Raw genomic sequence first — 14,780 nt, forward strand, 5'->3', positions numbered from 1 at the left:
TACTCGTACATGTTACGTGACTCATTATGATTGTAGTACTCGGGCTTTATTGTTAGCGTAGTTGTTTGTTTTCAAGTGAGATATTGTACGCTGATAATAATGTTCATTCATATGTTCAATTAGTACCTATATAATTTTTGCAATCCTACCTTCATAACTGGCGTGAAACAACACGCAGACTTAACGAGCCAATTATAAAGCAGGAAAAAGCTTCAATGCGTTCTTTGTAGACTGACATCCTACGTCAAAAATTGGTCAAGTTCGAGTCGGACTCACAAATGAGTACATAAGCATAGATTTTTTTTGCCAAAATATGTACTTGTGTGTGTATTGTGAGCGTGATGTCTTCAAGTAATATACATATAGTGTATATTACTTGAAGACATCACGCTCTTATAGGAAAAAATAGAGGATCTTCAAGGATTTATTTTTGTACAAAGTGTTTTGCTATACATGTTCACCAAAACTCAGCTGTGAAGACTATTTTTTTTTGGAATGACGTAGTTTTGACATACAGACGGACAGAAATGACAGATCTAAGTGGTTTTTCAACCGGTTCTAAAACATACAATTTTTTTTTAACTAACATCTAGTCATTTACTAGAAACATTAAGTCTACAATAGATGCAATTCAGTTCGTAGATTTACAAGTCACGCTCAGAAAGCTCGTGCCTTTGCGGTAAGCTCTACTATGCTGATATAACGTTTACACGCGTGAATTATAGCTCGCTCTCCTTTTTTGTACTCGTTAATAAATCCTTTTGCAACGTTCTTGTAATCAGGTCACATTAAAAATTAAACAAGGTTCTTGTAAGAAAACCGAGTCTACATAAGTCGACTATTCCAAAATGAGAATATACTAAGTAGAAATCATTGACTGCAAATAGATGGCAACAAATTGAAAGCTCCATAGATAGGTAGCCATTTATTTCAATCAACGTTGATTTATAGATTGTATCTGTGCATTGAATGTGATTTTACAAGATTATGCATGTGTTAATATGTTCAACAAGTTAGTTAAGTTTACGTCGGAATAAAGTATACAGCCAGTGGTCTCGTTTTTTAATTAGATCAGTAAATCGGGCTAATCGTTTTATTAAATACACGTTTTACTCACGCACATCCAATTATAAATAACTAGCTTTTACTTCTGTTTTCGTTTTACTGCAAAAGGTAATTGCAGATGTAAAAGTTTTATATTGCTGTATTTTGACTTGATACATTTGAACATTTCTACGTAAATTAACATCACTGTTTCTTTTCACATTGAGAGTAAATTGTAATGAAACATACAAAGGGTTCAATGCTTTATTGTTATATAGGTGTTTAATAGCTGTTCTAATAATATATAAAGTTAGATGCATTATAACGTCTGTAGCGACCTCGTAAAGCAAGATGGAAATTTCCTGATTGATACTGCACTTCCATTTATTGGTATACGTTGTAGTTACAATGTTTTACATATCTTTCACGCGCATTATCCTTCCATCCATGTACGAGGAAGCGACTGATATCTAATGGAGTGTTGATGTTAACTGCTGCGTGTTCAAAGAAACTCGTCTCACACGTCGTATATGGCTTTAACAGTCTCACTCAACTGTTGCAGGTAATCGCCATACATACAATAACACATTTTATGAGGTACATACGGAACCTTGAATACATTGTTAATTAGTTGCAAATTATAGCGTTGCATTTGAAAAATAAACAAAGATGTTTGCTTACATTGACGCGGTGACATCGAACGTGAAGCAAGGTGGCCAAGGTCCGATACCACATAAAACATCAGTCGGGTACTTGCGATGTTTGCAGGAACGGCTACTTCGTCACGCCTGTACATGATTTACCTTTAATATGATAATGCGACAGGTCTGCATTTCTGCGGTTCGTGGGAATCGCTCGCCGCGGGCCGCAGAATAAACTATATTCAACGTTTAATTAGGTTCGAATGCCTACTTACCTACACACACGTGCAGCGTTGACGAGTTCTAGTAACTCGCCATAATAATTCTCGATCGAGTAATAACTATCGACGTTAAACTTAAATGCAAAATTTAACGACTGCAAGCAATTACTAGTCCTACTCTCTCGTGCCTAAGTTTACCTACGTTTGTGTCGGCTGGCAATCTCGATTCTCCGAGATGGGGCATCCGGCTATAAAAAGAAAATCGCGAAGCTTTCCTTTTGTTATTGCTGCTTTGACAGTCGTCTCTTTGATTGATGTGTTTGTTCCACTTAGCACTAAAGTCTTAATAAAGTGGTGGTGTTCTATCATCTCGTGTTTTGCCTCTTAAGCAGAATTGTTTGCACCGGTACACTAAACAAACATTACTTAGGTTTAGCAGTTTCCTAAAAGACGCGTTAATTGTGTTTTAGCAAATGGCACACGTAAACACTGGGTGCAGTGGCAAGTGTCGGCGCATAACGTATGGGCGTCTCCTTCACATCGGTTTACATCAACACTAATGTGCCTTCATGCTCTTTAACTACCTCATAACGTTGAAACTTCTGGCTCGGAAATTACTACTACATGTTTGCAACCTATGTGTATATGTTTTCTTTAATTAAGAAGTATTTTGTGTTCTTTCTGCGAGCTCGTCTACTTCTTCACTCTGAATTCACAGAATTTGTTTTATTTTTTTTATATCTAACAATTGTAATTTATGTGCATTAGTTTTTTCGTATTGACGTATTGCTTAGGTATAATCATTTCTAAATAATACTAAATTTAAGTACTGTCATACTGTTAAAGATTTCTCCTCTGATGTATAGGAGAGTAACCTATATTGGACCACTTTTGACATTAAATGAAATAACATCGAATCCCTATAAGTTACAAAAATATAAACTATTTCATAAGATAACATGGTTAAACAGCTACATGATATCAAGGTATAAATATTGCAGCTTAGTTGCAACTAGTGAAAAAAAAGGATTTTGTGGAAGCTGTCCTTCGGTCCAAATAACGTAACTGGTACCCTAATTTGGACCACTAGGTACTTAAATCGTACCAAAGAAAACCTATTCTAGAAAAATCAAAGCTATTTAATAAGAATATTGATTTATTTGTATCCTTCAGTATAATCAGCCTTAAAAAGGTACTGTTCTAATTAACCAGCCTTTTGGAATCACAATATTTAAGAAAATTAGCAACTTATATTAAAATAAACAATTTAAAGCTTCTCAACATATTAATTCAAAGTTGACAAAAATAGTTATCAAAATCATATAACATAAACTAAAAATTAGGAACTTCTAACTGATTAGGAACATAACTATCTTTTTGCCTCATAAAACAGCTATCGAAAATCATATAATATAAACTAAACATTAGGAAATTCTAACTGAATAGGAACAATTATCTTTTTGCCTTATTTAATTGGAACAATGGTCACATACCCGGATTGGAGGTACAATTCTCATGACGCTATCTGTAAAATATATATATATACACCATCAATTAAAAAATTATTCAAAATTTTCAATCGGTTACATAAACTGAACCGGTACAATTTAAATAACTCGACATGGTACAATATAGGGAACAGTATAATTTCACAATAATTTTAAAAATAAAAAATAACCACTGCACATGAAGTGTCTATTAGCTATTGATCAAAAATAATACATATCGAGGTTATTTTTTTCAGATTTCATTATATTATTATTCACCTTATTGAATGGAAAACTCCTTAGGCAAAACACGAAAAAATAACATGCACTCAGTTCAAAAAAGGTTTTATTTTGTCTAAGACGTTGTATCTGTCCGGCGTGCTAACAAAATGGAGGAGTGTTGGTGGCGCTTTAGTCGAGTGGTTTTATGTTGCCATTGTAAAATAATATTAATAATTAGTAGGAAATACAGACGTGGTACAATTTAGGAGCCGGTACAATATAGGTTACTCTCCCCTACTTGTCCAAAGTTCTTTGTTCGATCAATTAATATAAAGCTGATTGCATAAGTGCAATGAGTGTTTGTTTGAGTCGATGTGAAGTATATCGCAATTAGATGGGAGTACGTAAATGAGTAATGACTTCGCACACTGCGTCCCACACAGGTCAATGGCAATCACTATTATTTTCACAATTACTTCACTCGGAGAAATGGCTCTTTGATTACCGTGAAGCAATATATCGTTTGCCGTAAATGAACTTAAAATAATTCGTTTCTTAAAGCGTTAGCGATAAAACTTTAACATTACCATGTCTATTATTTAAAAAATAATAGTACTAATGCTGTGCAAGTAAATTGTTTTTGATTCTTGTAGCAATAAAATAATACGATAGAAAAACGATTCTTAGTCTAAAGATAGAGATCATTTGAATAAAAGTCGTGACGGGGGCAGTAATTTATTTCTGCGTAAGCTCGAGCATGGCTAAACGTATTAAACCGCATACTATTTGCATTTTTGTCTCTATGGAAAGATGTGAATTATAATATCGCTTATTTTGTAATCTAACCATCGCGCCCTTGTCACCGTGCGAAATGGAATTTCAATCGAAGGCTTTTATACATAAGCGGATATGTGCGGGTGAGGCAAGCTGTTAGATAACATTAATGTAAGTTTTCGCAAATCTAAAGGGCCGAACCGTATTTAGTATAACGTACGTGACCATTCAATAGACGAAGATTCATCTGTTGGCGTAAGCTTTGTTCTCGGAAACTTATCTCGAAAGCGTCGCGTCTTTCGTGAATGCTATTGTGTTTCCCCTATTCAGGTCGTTACCCGATATGATACACAAGTTATGTGCGCCTTTACGATTCCATGTTTTGAGGTTTTGTGAGGGTGGTGGTGCAGGCGGGTGGGGGAGAGACAGTGGTGGTTGACTCCCAGCGGTCCACTTTGTGGTGCGGCCGAGCGTGCCACCATCCTCGGCGGACGTCGTGACCGCAAACATCGGACCAGACCCGTAAACCTGTTTCCTAGCCTTCAATAGAAACATTGAACATTACTCACGACGCTCTTGATGTGGTCGACTATTGCGCCGCGGAATTGCTTATTATAGGAAAACCGCTCAAAAGTATTGAAAATCGCACAGGAATTCAGGTAGAGTGCATCATGCTCTATTTGCTGTAATATAAAGTGCATGTGATAAATACGTTGCACCTTGCTATGCAATCTTTGTGGCCTCGAAAGGATGATTCACATCACAGGCCATACCTACTACCAGACTCTTCGATGGCGACGCCAATTTTACTGCTCAGTGGAATACCCATAAACCGCTGCATTATAATTTTATAGCTTAAAATCATTTTTATTGTTTGTTTATTTTTATGCGTCTGGGAGCATTGTTGATAAAAGTTATTGTGTTTAATGACACTATAAAATATGAACACTCGGCGCTCCTGTTTCTAAACATGTTATAACACAAAGATGACATATCCTGACTCGCGACACCGTTCTGGAAGTACCGACCTGGATTCATTGTTATCAAACTATTTTGAGTGTCTTATTTGATAAACAACTGGAGAGACATATCATCGTAAAGTAACGGGTCTTTTACACATTTTAATAGCTCATATTTATTTATCGCTTTGTGTACCTACAGTGATTTTGATTGTTTGGATGTTAATGTCGTTGTAATTAACTTGTCAAGCAATTAATCTGCTGGTATCACATATAAAAACATACGCATGTCACTAACTCACTACGTAATATTGTTAACACACTTTAGTACTTAATGGGAATAAATTGGTGCATTTTAATAGCGTGCTACGTATTTGGTCAACAATTGATAGGATAAGGATCTCAATACGCGTGGGAATAACACAAAGGATACTATCCTTTCGCAGGAGAGTTGTATATCAGAAATGTCTTGCATACGCGTTTGTTGAACTTGACCCCGAAGCTTTGTGTGCTTAGCTCCCACCACGATATCAAATTAAACGTACGTACATGCACATATATTTCAATACTTTATTAACAGATTTATCATCGAAATGAGCGTTTTAATCAATTCGTAATATGAACACGTACTAAATAAAATACTCTTGTCTCCCGTAACTGTTTTTCGATTACTGCCAATTCATTAGATTTGACTGGTTTTGTCATTAACCACACGAGTATTATGCAATAACTAGTTTTTGTCAGGTGTACATCGAATATATTATTATTAACGGTTACATACGTATATGAATAATGTAACTCAATCTTTTGTTAATGAATCAAAGTAATTGTTAATTTGATCATGATTAATTGCATGTATCGTCTGAGTGCAAACAAGGCGGAGGCCGAAGACTACAATTACGTGGAACGTAGGACAATGGTACAATGTACACTAGTAATTCTACACCGGACATTATAAGAACACTGAGATTTGCATATCCTCATTCGGGTTGCAGTGCATGTGTTGCATTGATTCGCTTCTTAGAATCGTGTGTCGCGAAATTGTCGTAGACAACACGACGCGGCGCAGGCCCGGAAAGTGCAATACGCCTGAGCTTGCGCTTGCGCTTGCCAGGTGCGATCACGAACATAATATCACACGAATGTGCATGCATATTTTATTCGTCATTGAAATATGTGACTGGCTACTTAATTTAATCACAAGGACTTCTTGTGAAATAATTATACGTACATAGCCTGTTTAATTTTACTCTTTTCATCGCTTTAATTGATATGTTTAATACTTGGCGTAATTTTAAGTGTGATAAATAATTTGGATCCTCTCCAATGCAAGTGCCTAACATTTGTTTCTGATATAAATTCGGGCGTCATTTGTAAGATGTAACGAACTGATATCTTACTGTCTTTTATGTCATTAAACATCCATTTGAATCATCTTTTAAACATACAACATATATATAATACGTGTTTGAAAGGAGAAAACATGGTAGGATAGTTTAATTATATTGAACTATTTGTCTTACTAACGCCTTACGAGCATATTTTTAACTGACATTTGTGTAGCTTATATGGTATGACTTTATTTATTTTTATCGTTTATTAATGGAAACTATCTTGAGGATAGAGTGAAAAGCGGTACCTTATAATCCTTTGCCTTAGATAGGGCAAATGGGTCGAGCTCCCCGTGGAGTTCTCATCCACTACTCATGGCGTTTGTTCGATAACATTCATTTCCTGGGTGGTAATCCATCACCTTTGCACCTCGTACTCTCACCATTGTTCCAATATAGGTGCATTCAATTGATTTCGTTATCATTCATAAAATCCTCTAATAGATCTGTGCAGGCGATCTGCTCAAAATACATTTTATGATAATGCAACAGGGACTGCAATACAGCTGTAGATTCTAATGTAAGTTTGAAGATCATTGCACAAGCGTCAAGTATCATTGCAGTGTGGGCGTGCATACCGCTATCTGTTGATCTGGTACAGATGAACTATGATCTACATTATTGTCAGTTCACGTAAAAATTCAATTTTATAATTTACCATATCAGAGCGTGTCAATTTTAACATATAACAGTGTTTGTGTCAGCTTGTAAGTTGGCTGGCGAACGGTAGCGAAAGAATTAGCATATTGACTGGCAATGAGTGAAAAGTTGGAGGACAGTTGCGTCCTCGTCGTGATGCGAGCGTGAGCGCGGCTGGGGCGCATGTAAATGAAGAGTTACACACGTTGCAAGTATTTGTCAGAGTCATAAACAATGCATGTAGGGCGTTCAAGACCGGCGAAACAATGACCTCATGTAAACGCTCAGGGAAATGCTATTGTACAGACTACAGTGCAAACAACTTGTTTCCAAACAATTATTATCCCGCCTTGATTCTCATTATCCGAATTCTAAATCAATCATTTAATTGTAAAATTTCTCTTTTCTCTTAATTCTTAATTAATTTCTTTAGGCAAATAAGTTTTTGTCTGCTGTCATCCAGTTTTTCGTTTTAATTTCTATCTTGATTCCACCAACGGTATTTAATATAGCACTAGAAGTTGACTTGCCTGTGAAAAAGCTCTTAAAGATAAAAAAAATATACTACTGCAGGAGATTAGATAGATTTCGATGTATAAAGAAACTTATGAAGAAAGTGAGCAAACATAATAATATACAAACTCCTTTCACGTCCAAACACACACAAATCTTTGTGACGTTATAAATAAAGCTCTAACGGGTATAATTTTACTAAATTCAGTTTATTTTAGTAATTAAAGCTAAAGTTGTAAGTCGCTTGACTTTTCACTAAAAATAAACCCAATCCGAATCCGTATCTAATCATAGATATTGTATGAGGGTATTAAAGGATTATTTATTCCAAGACGACCAGAAATTTTAAAGTTCAACCAGTTATGTACCATTAATCGTTGAATACATAAATAACTTCAATTGCATAGTAATGATTTTTCTAAAATTTTTATTCCTCATTGTGTATACTTTCACGTTTATATAACTCTACAAGATGTATGCAAACGTTGTCACGCAGTTAATTCAATTATAAGTGTAGATCACACGTGTGGTCCCTTAAACATGCCAAACAAGACTTGAGAGCTTTCATGGGGAATGCTATTAAAATGTGGTGCCATGTGCTGTTATTCATGAGAATCAGATTTCATCTCGTAAGATGTGTAAAGTGTCGACACACTGATCGGAGATTTATTGTTGTTGCTTTACGTGAACTGTCAGCCATACATACGTGTGTGCGCTAGCGCCGGCGGGCGGCGCGTGCTCCGAACCGAACGATCAAATCTTTCATGTATCTGAGATGTGTGCAATGATATCAAACAGCGGTGAATCAATCTTCCGTTTGTTACTTGTTATCTGAGATCAGGCGCCCACACCGCGTAAAGCAGAAAGCCTCGGTCAACACAGCATGAATCGCTTCTTTTGCACTTTACACCGTTCGCTAGATAGATGTAATGTTTGGCTGCTCTCGCTGGAGCCGCTTTATTGCTATGTCCCAGACATATCGCAATAACTTGCAACTTAATTAGGGAAGAGATGAAAGTAACTGGGCACTGTCGTTGAAGTCGGTATTTAAATTGCCGTCGGCCGACCGTTCTGTGATACGCGCGTTTTATTGCGGCCCTAATGAATCGTATTCATTGTCTCGCAATACAACTTAACTGTTCATTTATTATAATGGATTTTATACTGCATCTAATAGTGATGTGTTAGAGACGTTAGATTTTTCATCGTTATAATATTCACGACCGCCGTTAACAACAACAAACGCCCACTTTGTGTTCAGGCGATAATGATCTTGGAATCAGCGTAGGTCGTGTTTATTGGTGTATACTACGAGACATACTCATCCCAGACATTGTAGTTTAAATATTGAGAGTGCAAGCCCGCATACTTTGTTGTGTGACTAGTCGACATGTTCTTTTCATACATAATATGTTTGGCTGTTTATAGTATTTGAGTGCAGTATAACTACATACGTAATCATGCGTGCCAAGGATAACTGCAAAGGGTGCTGAAAGTCTATACGGTCGATAGCACGCTCAAAAGTATTGTGTTTGAAAGGCGTGTAGTGTACCTGACCTGACAAAACTTTTGAGTTATAAACGTTGTGACAAACCTAGCTATTTCGAAATAATATTTGTGAAGGCTGCCTCTTAACTTTAAAGTTTAAGCAATGTGTTAGTTGCATACGAAATACTTTATGATAGCAAACAAAGAAATTGCTTTATTGCATGACATTTCCGATAACTTTATTCTGACAAAATTCTGCTGCATTGAAAGGAAACTCGGTAGGAAGTGTGCTACACACCGGTTTTTCCTATTGTCAAAAATATTTACTAAAGTTTATATATTTTACAGCAAGCTTGATGAGATAAACGCAATTCGATTTTTTCAATACTTTTCTATTAGGTACTTGAAGCTTTGAAGTACACGAAATGTGTGATACCTAGTACCCACTCATTAGTTTAATGGTTACAATTCTAGTTCGCGTTAGCCAATCGCTTAAATCTAAATACAATACTTACCGAATATGTTTCAATAGTAACAGCTAACTAGTTGTTAGACTCAATAATTTATAGCGTGGGTTATGGTGGGCAACCTTTACAGTAACTTATTCGTTTAACAAGTTAACTAAACAGGTTTTTATGTTTTATTTTAATAAATCATTATAAAATTCAGTATCATTAAAGATACATTTTAAAGTGCATCACAAATTTGACCAAGTTTTTGAATCCCATTTGTAAAATTTTAATTAAATGATGGTCATAAAATTGAGTTATCCGAAGCCTATCATAATGTTCTTTTATATTGATTTAAATAGTGATCAGCTTCGCTGTTATTATTTGAGAGGGATACCGCTTCTAGTACCGTTTGTGTAATGGCACCCTTTCCGTAATGACTCCATAATAAATCAAGGTTCAGTTCACAATTGACGCGATTGAAATTACTTATTAGCGTCGCAGTGGGCTGTTCGGTTACACAGTTGAAATTAAAATAATTTAAGTTGTCTGAACATGTTTATGTAGTGTGGATCTTATTATAGTTTCAATCAATGATAAAAAATGTTTTAGTAAATGTTGCGTACGCATCATGACACACTGATGAAAATTCTCTCATTGTTTTTGCTCATAAGCTTTTACTGAAGCTAGCTTTCCCTCATTCTATTTACATACGTAATATTGTAGTTCCGCAATGGATTAATCATTACTTTTGCTGAGATATCGTTCATTTGTTCAACTAATTATTTAGTTGAACATTGTTTTTTTTTCTTCAGTATAGGCATATATGTAGTGAACATAGAAATAAGGAATGTACGTACAGTGTACACGGTATTGGGTGCCCATCATTGCGGCACGGCCACCTGTGTGCAGCTGCCGTGAGATCATACCATCGTACCCACTCGAGATACATCTACATTATAATAGTTTAATTCCCGTGCATTGCAACAGTGCGCTTTAATAGTGCAACTGCATGTATTTTTGGATTACACGCTCAAATAATTACCGTCAACGCCCTCATACGTGAAATGTAAAGACATGTCGAGTGCTAGTGGCCATTGCATAGTTCCATTCATTTTAAAATATATACTAAGTGTACATAAAACTCATATACACTTTATTATGTCTATCTACATTATTGATACACTTTAACTTTGATATTAAGTTGGTTTAAAAATAATTATCTATACAATTGAATGGCTTACATTTGCATAAAATGATGCAGTTAATAGATACCTCCTTGTAAGGATCTTGTTAAACGTTGGACGGGTATAATCGATTTCCATCTAATCCTAGTTCTTGCGGTTCAATTTTTTTTTACTGCGAAATCATATTAAGCTTGTTCCAGAAGAAAATTATAACCGGCCTTTTGCGGTGCACGCTAATGTGTACACAGAATACCTAGGATTATGGTTGGCTAAATAAGTAAAATGACAATGTTTCTTAGAAACGAGAATGAGATCATGCGGCCACAGCGACCTAAATCATCTTCAACTGAAGTAATAACATAAATCATTGCGGAATTGGCGGAGAAATGACATGTAGACATCGGTAGATGAGGGTAGGCTGTGGGCACGACACGCGTTCATCAGGGGAGCCCTCAACAAACCCATTGAGGGTGCAGAAGTCAAACGATTTATGTGTTTAGTGTGTGACGACATACACGCCCGCTACATATATCGCTCCTTTAATTCGGATTTACGCTGCCATTGATTTGGGCCCGAGATTAAATTTTATTGTGCTGAATCACATCCCTGACATTCGACACTACTTATTGTTGATATATGATGCCTTCCATTTGTTTGGGGGATTTTATCGATAGAGATTAAGTGTCTTTTTTTTCTGTTTGCAGGCTGAGCTCGTCGACATGAGGGCGGAATTGGTGCAGGCACGAGCGGCGTCAGCTGGTAGGTTTATATTGTATTGTTTAAACAAACCTCTTGGAAAGAAACTACATGTAACAATCTTTGTTGAAAAACACAACACATAAATAACTAATTAGCGAAATGCTGTAAAAGTGTCTGTGCTGTAAAAACTATGTCTTCTAGTCGCAAAATTTTATGACAAATAGATTCTAAACCCTCTTACTTAGAATATATAAATATAGAGCCACGAAGCAGTACAATACAATCGTCTCTCCTCGGGTGTCGTAAAGACAGGCGCGATTGTCTGCTGTTATTGTCAGCTCTACACAGTCTCTTCTAGATATGCGGTGACCCATAAGTCTATATTATGTTTAATTAGTTAGTTGTTTAAGTGAAAAGGAGTAACCCAGTTACATTCAAAAATCAGCGGAGAGTAATAAGCATTCCAAAGATACGGAAGTGGTCAGTTGCGCTCGCGCATGTCATCAAGCAATTGTGCAAACGTGCAGTGTAACTGTTACAGTTTGTACAATTGTTCGCTGACACTTGTGCGTTATGAACAAACTAGGTATAGGTACCTACTTACATATCATTCCGTACTGGCAGGTGCCAGCTGCCGGTGGTATTGTTAACTTTTGTAGTCAATAGGTATCCACTTTTTAGTACTAAATTGGAATATCTGAAATGCGAAAGATGACGATATGGATTTTGTAGGCTCAAATAAACATATAGATAATCGAAGTTACGTTTGTTTATTATGGAGGTGTAAAAGTTTAATATTTCGCGTCCTTGTAACCTTGTGTAGGCTCTCAAGCTGTCTGTGTTCTACGGAGTACGACCCAACCTCTCTGTGTTGACCTCCGACACACGAGCTTCTAATGCCTACGCAACTACATACCAAAGCTTGAGCTTAACGTTACAATTTTAGAACTTCAGTAGACCCAAACACATCAAAATTATTAATATTAATATCACTAGGTAAAATAGAAAAAAGAGCTTGCCTAGATTAAATATAAGTACTTCCTACGCTAAAACTATGTTTCATTAAAGTATTCGTTTCAAAATGTTAATTAAATTATATAATTGCACTCAGAAGCAACATATTAATCATTCGTATGATCATTTGCAAATATTTTCATACCAATTTGACCAAAAATCAAATTACCTGTATTCTACTGAAATTGTACATATCATATTAAGGTGCCTAGTGGTAGGCACTGCCTACCTATACGGATTCGATGCTCAAACATTAAATACTATTGACTCATATATTTGCCTCAATCCTCGGCATGTATTGGGATAGTACAGTATGGGAGGTAAATTTAAAGTAGTGCATGAATGTGCAGGAGGGTGTCAGGAGAGCGGCGATGCAGCCGGGAACGTGACGGACGCGGCGCGGGCGCGTGCCGAGGCCGCGCAACTCGCGAGAGAAAATGCCGCGCTCAGGGAAACTGTTCTGGCACTACACTCCGAGCTTTTTGGAGCCAGGTACATATATTTTTTTATACATTTGAGTCTCATCTTTATCGAAGCTTAACCGTTGCTTACCATGCAGCCCTTAAATATGTATATTTTTAAGAATTGTTCAAGCGACACTGGTGTCATATATACAGATGTTTCTTTAGACCCTCTTCCAGTATAAAATTGAGTTATAATCTCTTGAAGTTTAAGTGACATCTAAAGTGCTCTAACTTTGGGTTCGAATTTTTAATTCGAACGTGTATTAAGTTAACAACTCTTGTAATTGTAGAAATCATTTTGAAAATAATTTGTTTATAAGTATAACAAGAGACAATTACATATATCCACATTTTAAGGAGATGGAAACATGGAGTTGATCTCGTCTTTACACATAATAATATTGGTACATATCATATTTACAATGCGTGTAATGTAATTTCCAGACTGGCGACAAAGTATTTGGACAAAGAGCTGGCGGGCAGAATACAACAGTTACAACTGCTAGGTAGAGACATGCGCGCTGAACTTAGAGACACACTGTGGGCTCAGGTATGTTTCAACATTATGGTAATTAATTACGTAGTTATTGCGCTGTACTCTGGCTTTACTCATATAGATTTTTTTTTTTCAAATAATTAGTTTGTTTCTCGTAGATATCTACAATTGATCAATTCTGGATATTTAGATCGGTTGAGAGGCACTTGCAAAAGTGTAACGAGAGTGAGCTGTTATTTATATACTGCTTGTCGCTTTCATTGCTTAGGGCCTACACACAATACGGCGTTGCGGCGCCGCGCCGCCGGTTTTGGCGGCGCTGCCTGCCGCTTCCTAGAATTTTGCGTTCTGCAACGCGCCGCACATTCGAATTAAACAGTACAGTCACTCCATAGTACAGTAGCGGAACGCTTCGTTTCGCGGCACCGCAACGCAACGCTGAACGGCGCGTTGCGTTGCGGCGCGGCGCCGCAACTCTGTTTTGTGTGTAGGCCCTTAAGTCCTATGTATGGAATAACAAAGCATAATACGCCTTCTTATTCTACTTAGAAAGCCTTAGGCACAAATGTGTGATGTCAATTATATTTATTTTACATATTGGGATTATCCCATGCATAATGACATAATTCTGGAACAAGTTCCTCTTTGGCAAGGTTTCAAATATGGCATTGTTACTGAGAATTTCCCCATACCGTATTTCTTTTAACCAGATGTGTTGTTTCTTAATATACTCATTACATTGCAAAGTGCAAACATTTGCACGTGTTCAATTCGATTGACCACCTTTATTTGAATAGGTATGTAAAGGCGTAATGCGCGTCTGTGATGTTTACTTAAGTCTGTAGAGTTACTTTCTAGTGAGGATCTCGAGATTCAACCAATATAATTGCATTTATGACGCTTAGATAGTTACTGAATGATCTCTCAAAAGAGAGATTGTCGTTTAGTCGTCATTGATATAGGTACCAGTAAGTTTAGTTTGCTTTCTGAAATTGTGTATAATTCGGAGACAGAAATAACGAAGTTATATCGAAAATATGTTAGCTACGTCAAGTGTTGTTGTAAAAATATTACGGACATTTATTTTCTGGG

The 14,780-nt window shown here is 36.4% G+C and overlaps 1 protein-coding gene across 6 annotated transcripts in view; it reads left to right on the forward strand.

The window, feature by feature from the left end:
• LOC142972856 (Golgi-associated PDZ and coiled-coil motif-containing protein-like) overlaps positions 1-14,780 on the forward strand; it is a 44,225-nt gene that overhangs the window by 21,244 nt on the left and 8,201 nt on the right. For 5 of the 6 annotated variants that reach the window (XM_076114211.1, XM_076114215.1, XM_076114213.1 and 2 more), the window contains exons 3-5: positions 11,720-11,774; positions 13,064-13,220; positions 13,637-13,742. In XM_076114211.1, coding sequence (XP_075970326.1) covers positions 11,720-11,774; positions 13,064-13,220; positions 13,637-13,742 — 318 coding nt within the window. The remainder of the gene's footprint in view (positions 1-11,719; positions 11,775-13,063; positions 13,221-13,636; positions 13,743-14,780) is intronic. The other variant, XM_076114214.1, reaches the window with a different exon arrangement.

This window comes from Anticarsia gemmatalis, chromosome 5 (genome assembly GCF_050436995.1).
Source record: "Anticarsia gemmatalis isolate Benzon Research Colony breed Stoneville strain chromosome 5, ilAntGemm2 primary, whole genome shotgun sequence".
Taxonomy (NCBI): domain Eukaryota; kingdom Metazoa; phylum Arthropoda; class Insecta; order Lepidoptera; family Erebidae; genus Anticarsia; species Anticarsia gemmatalis.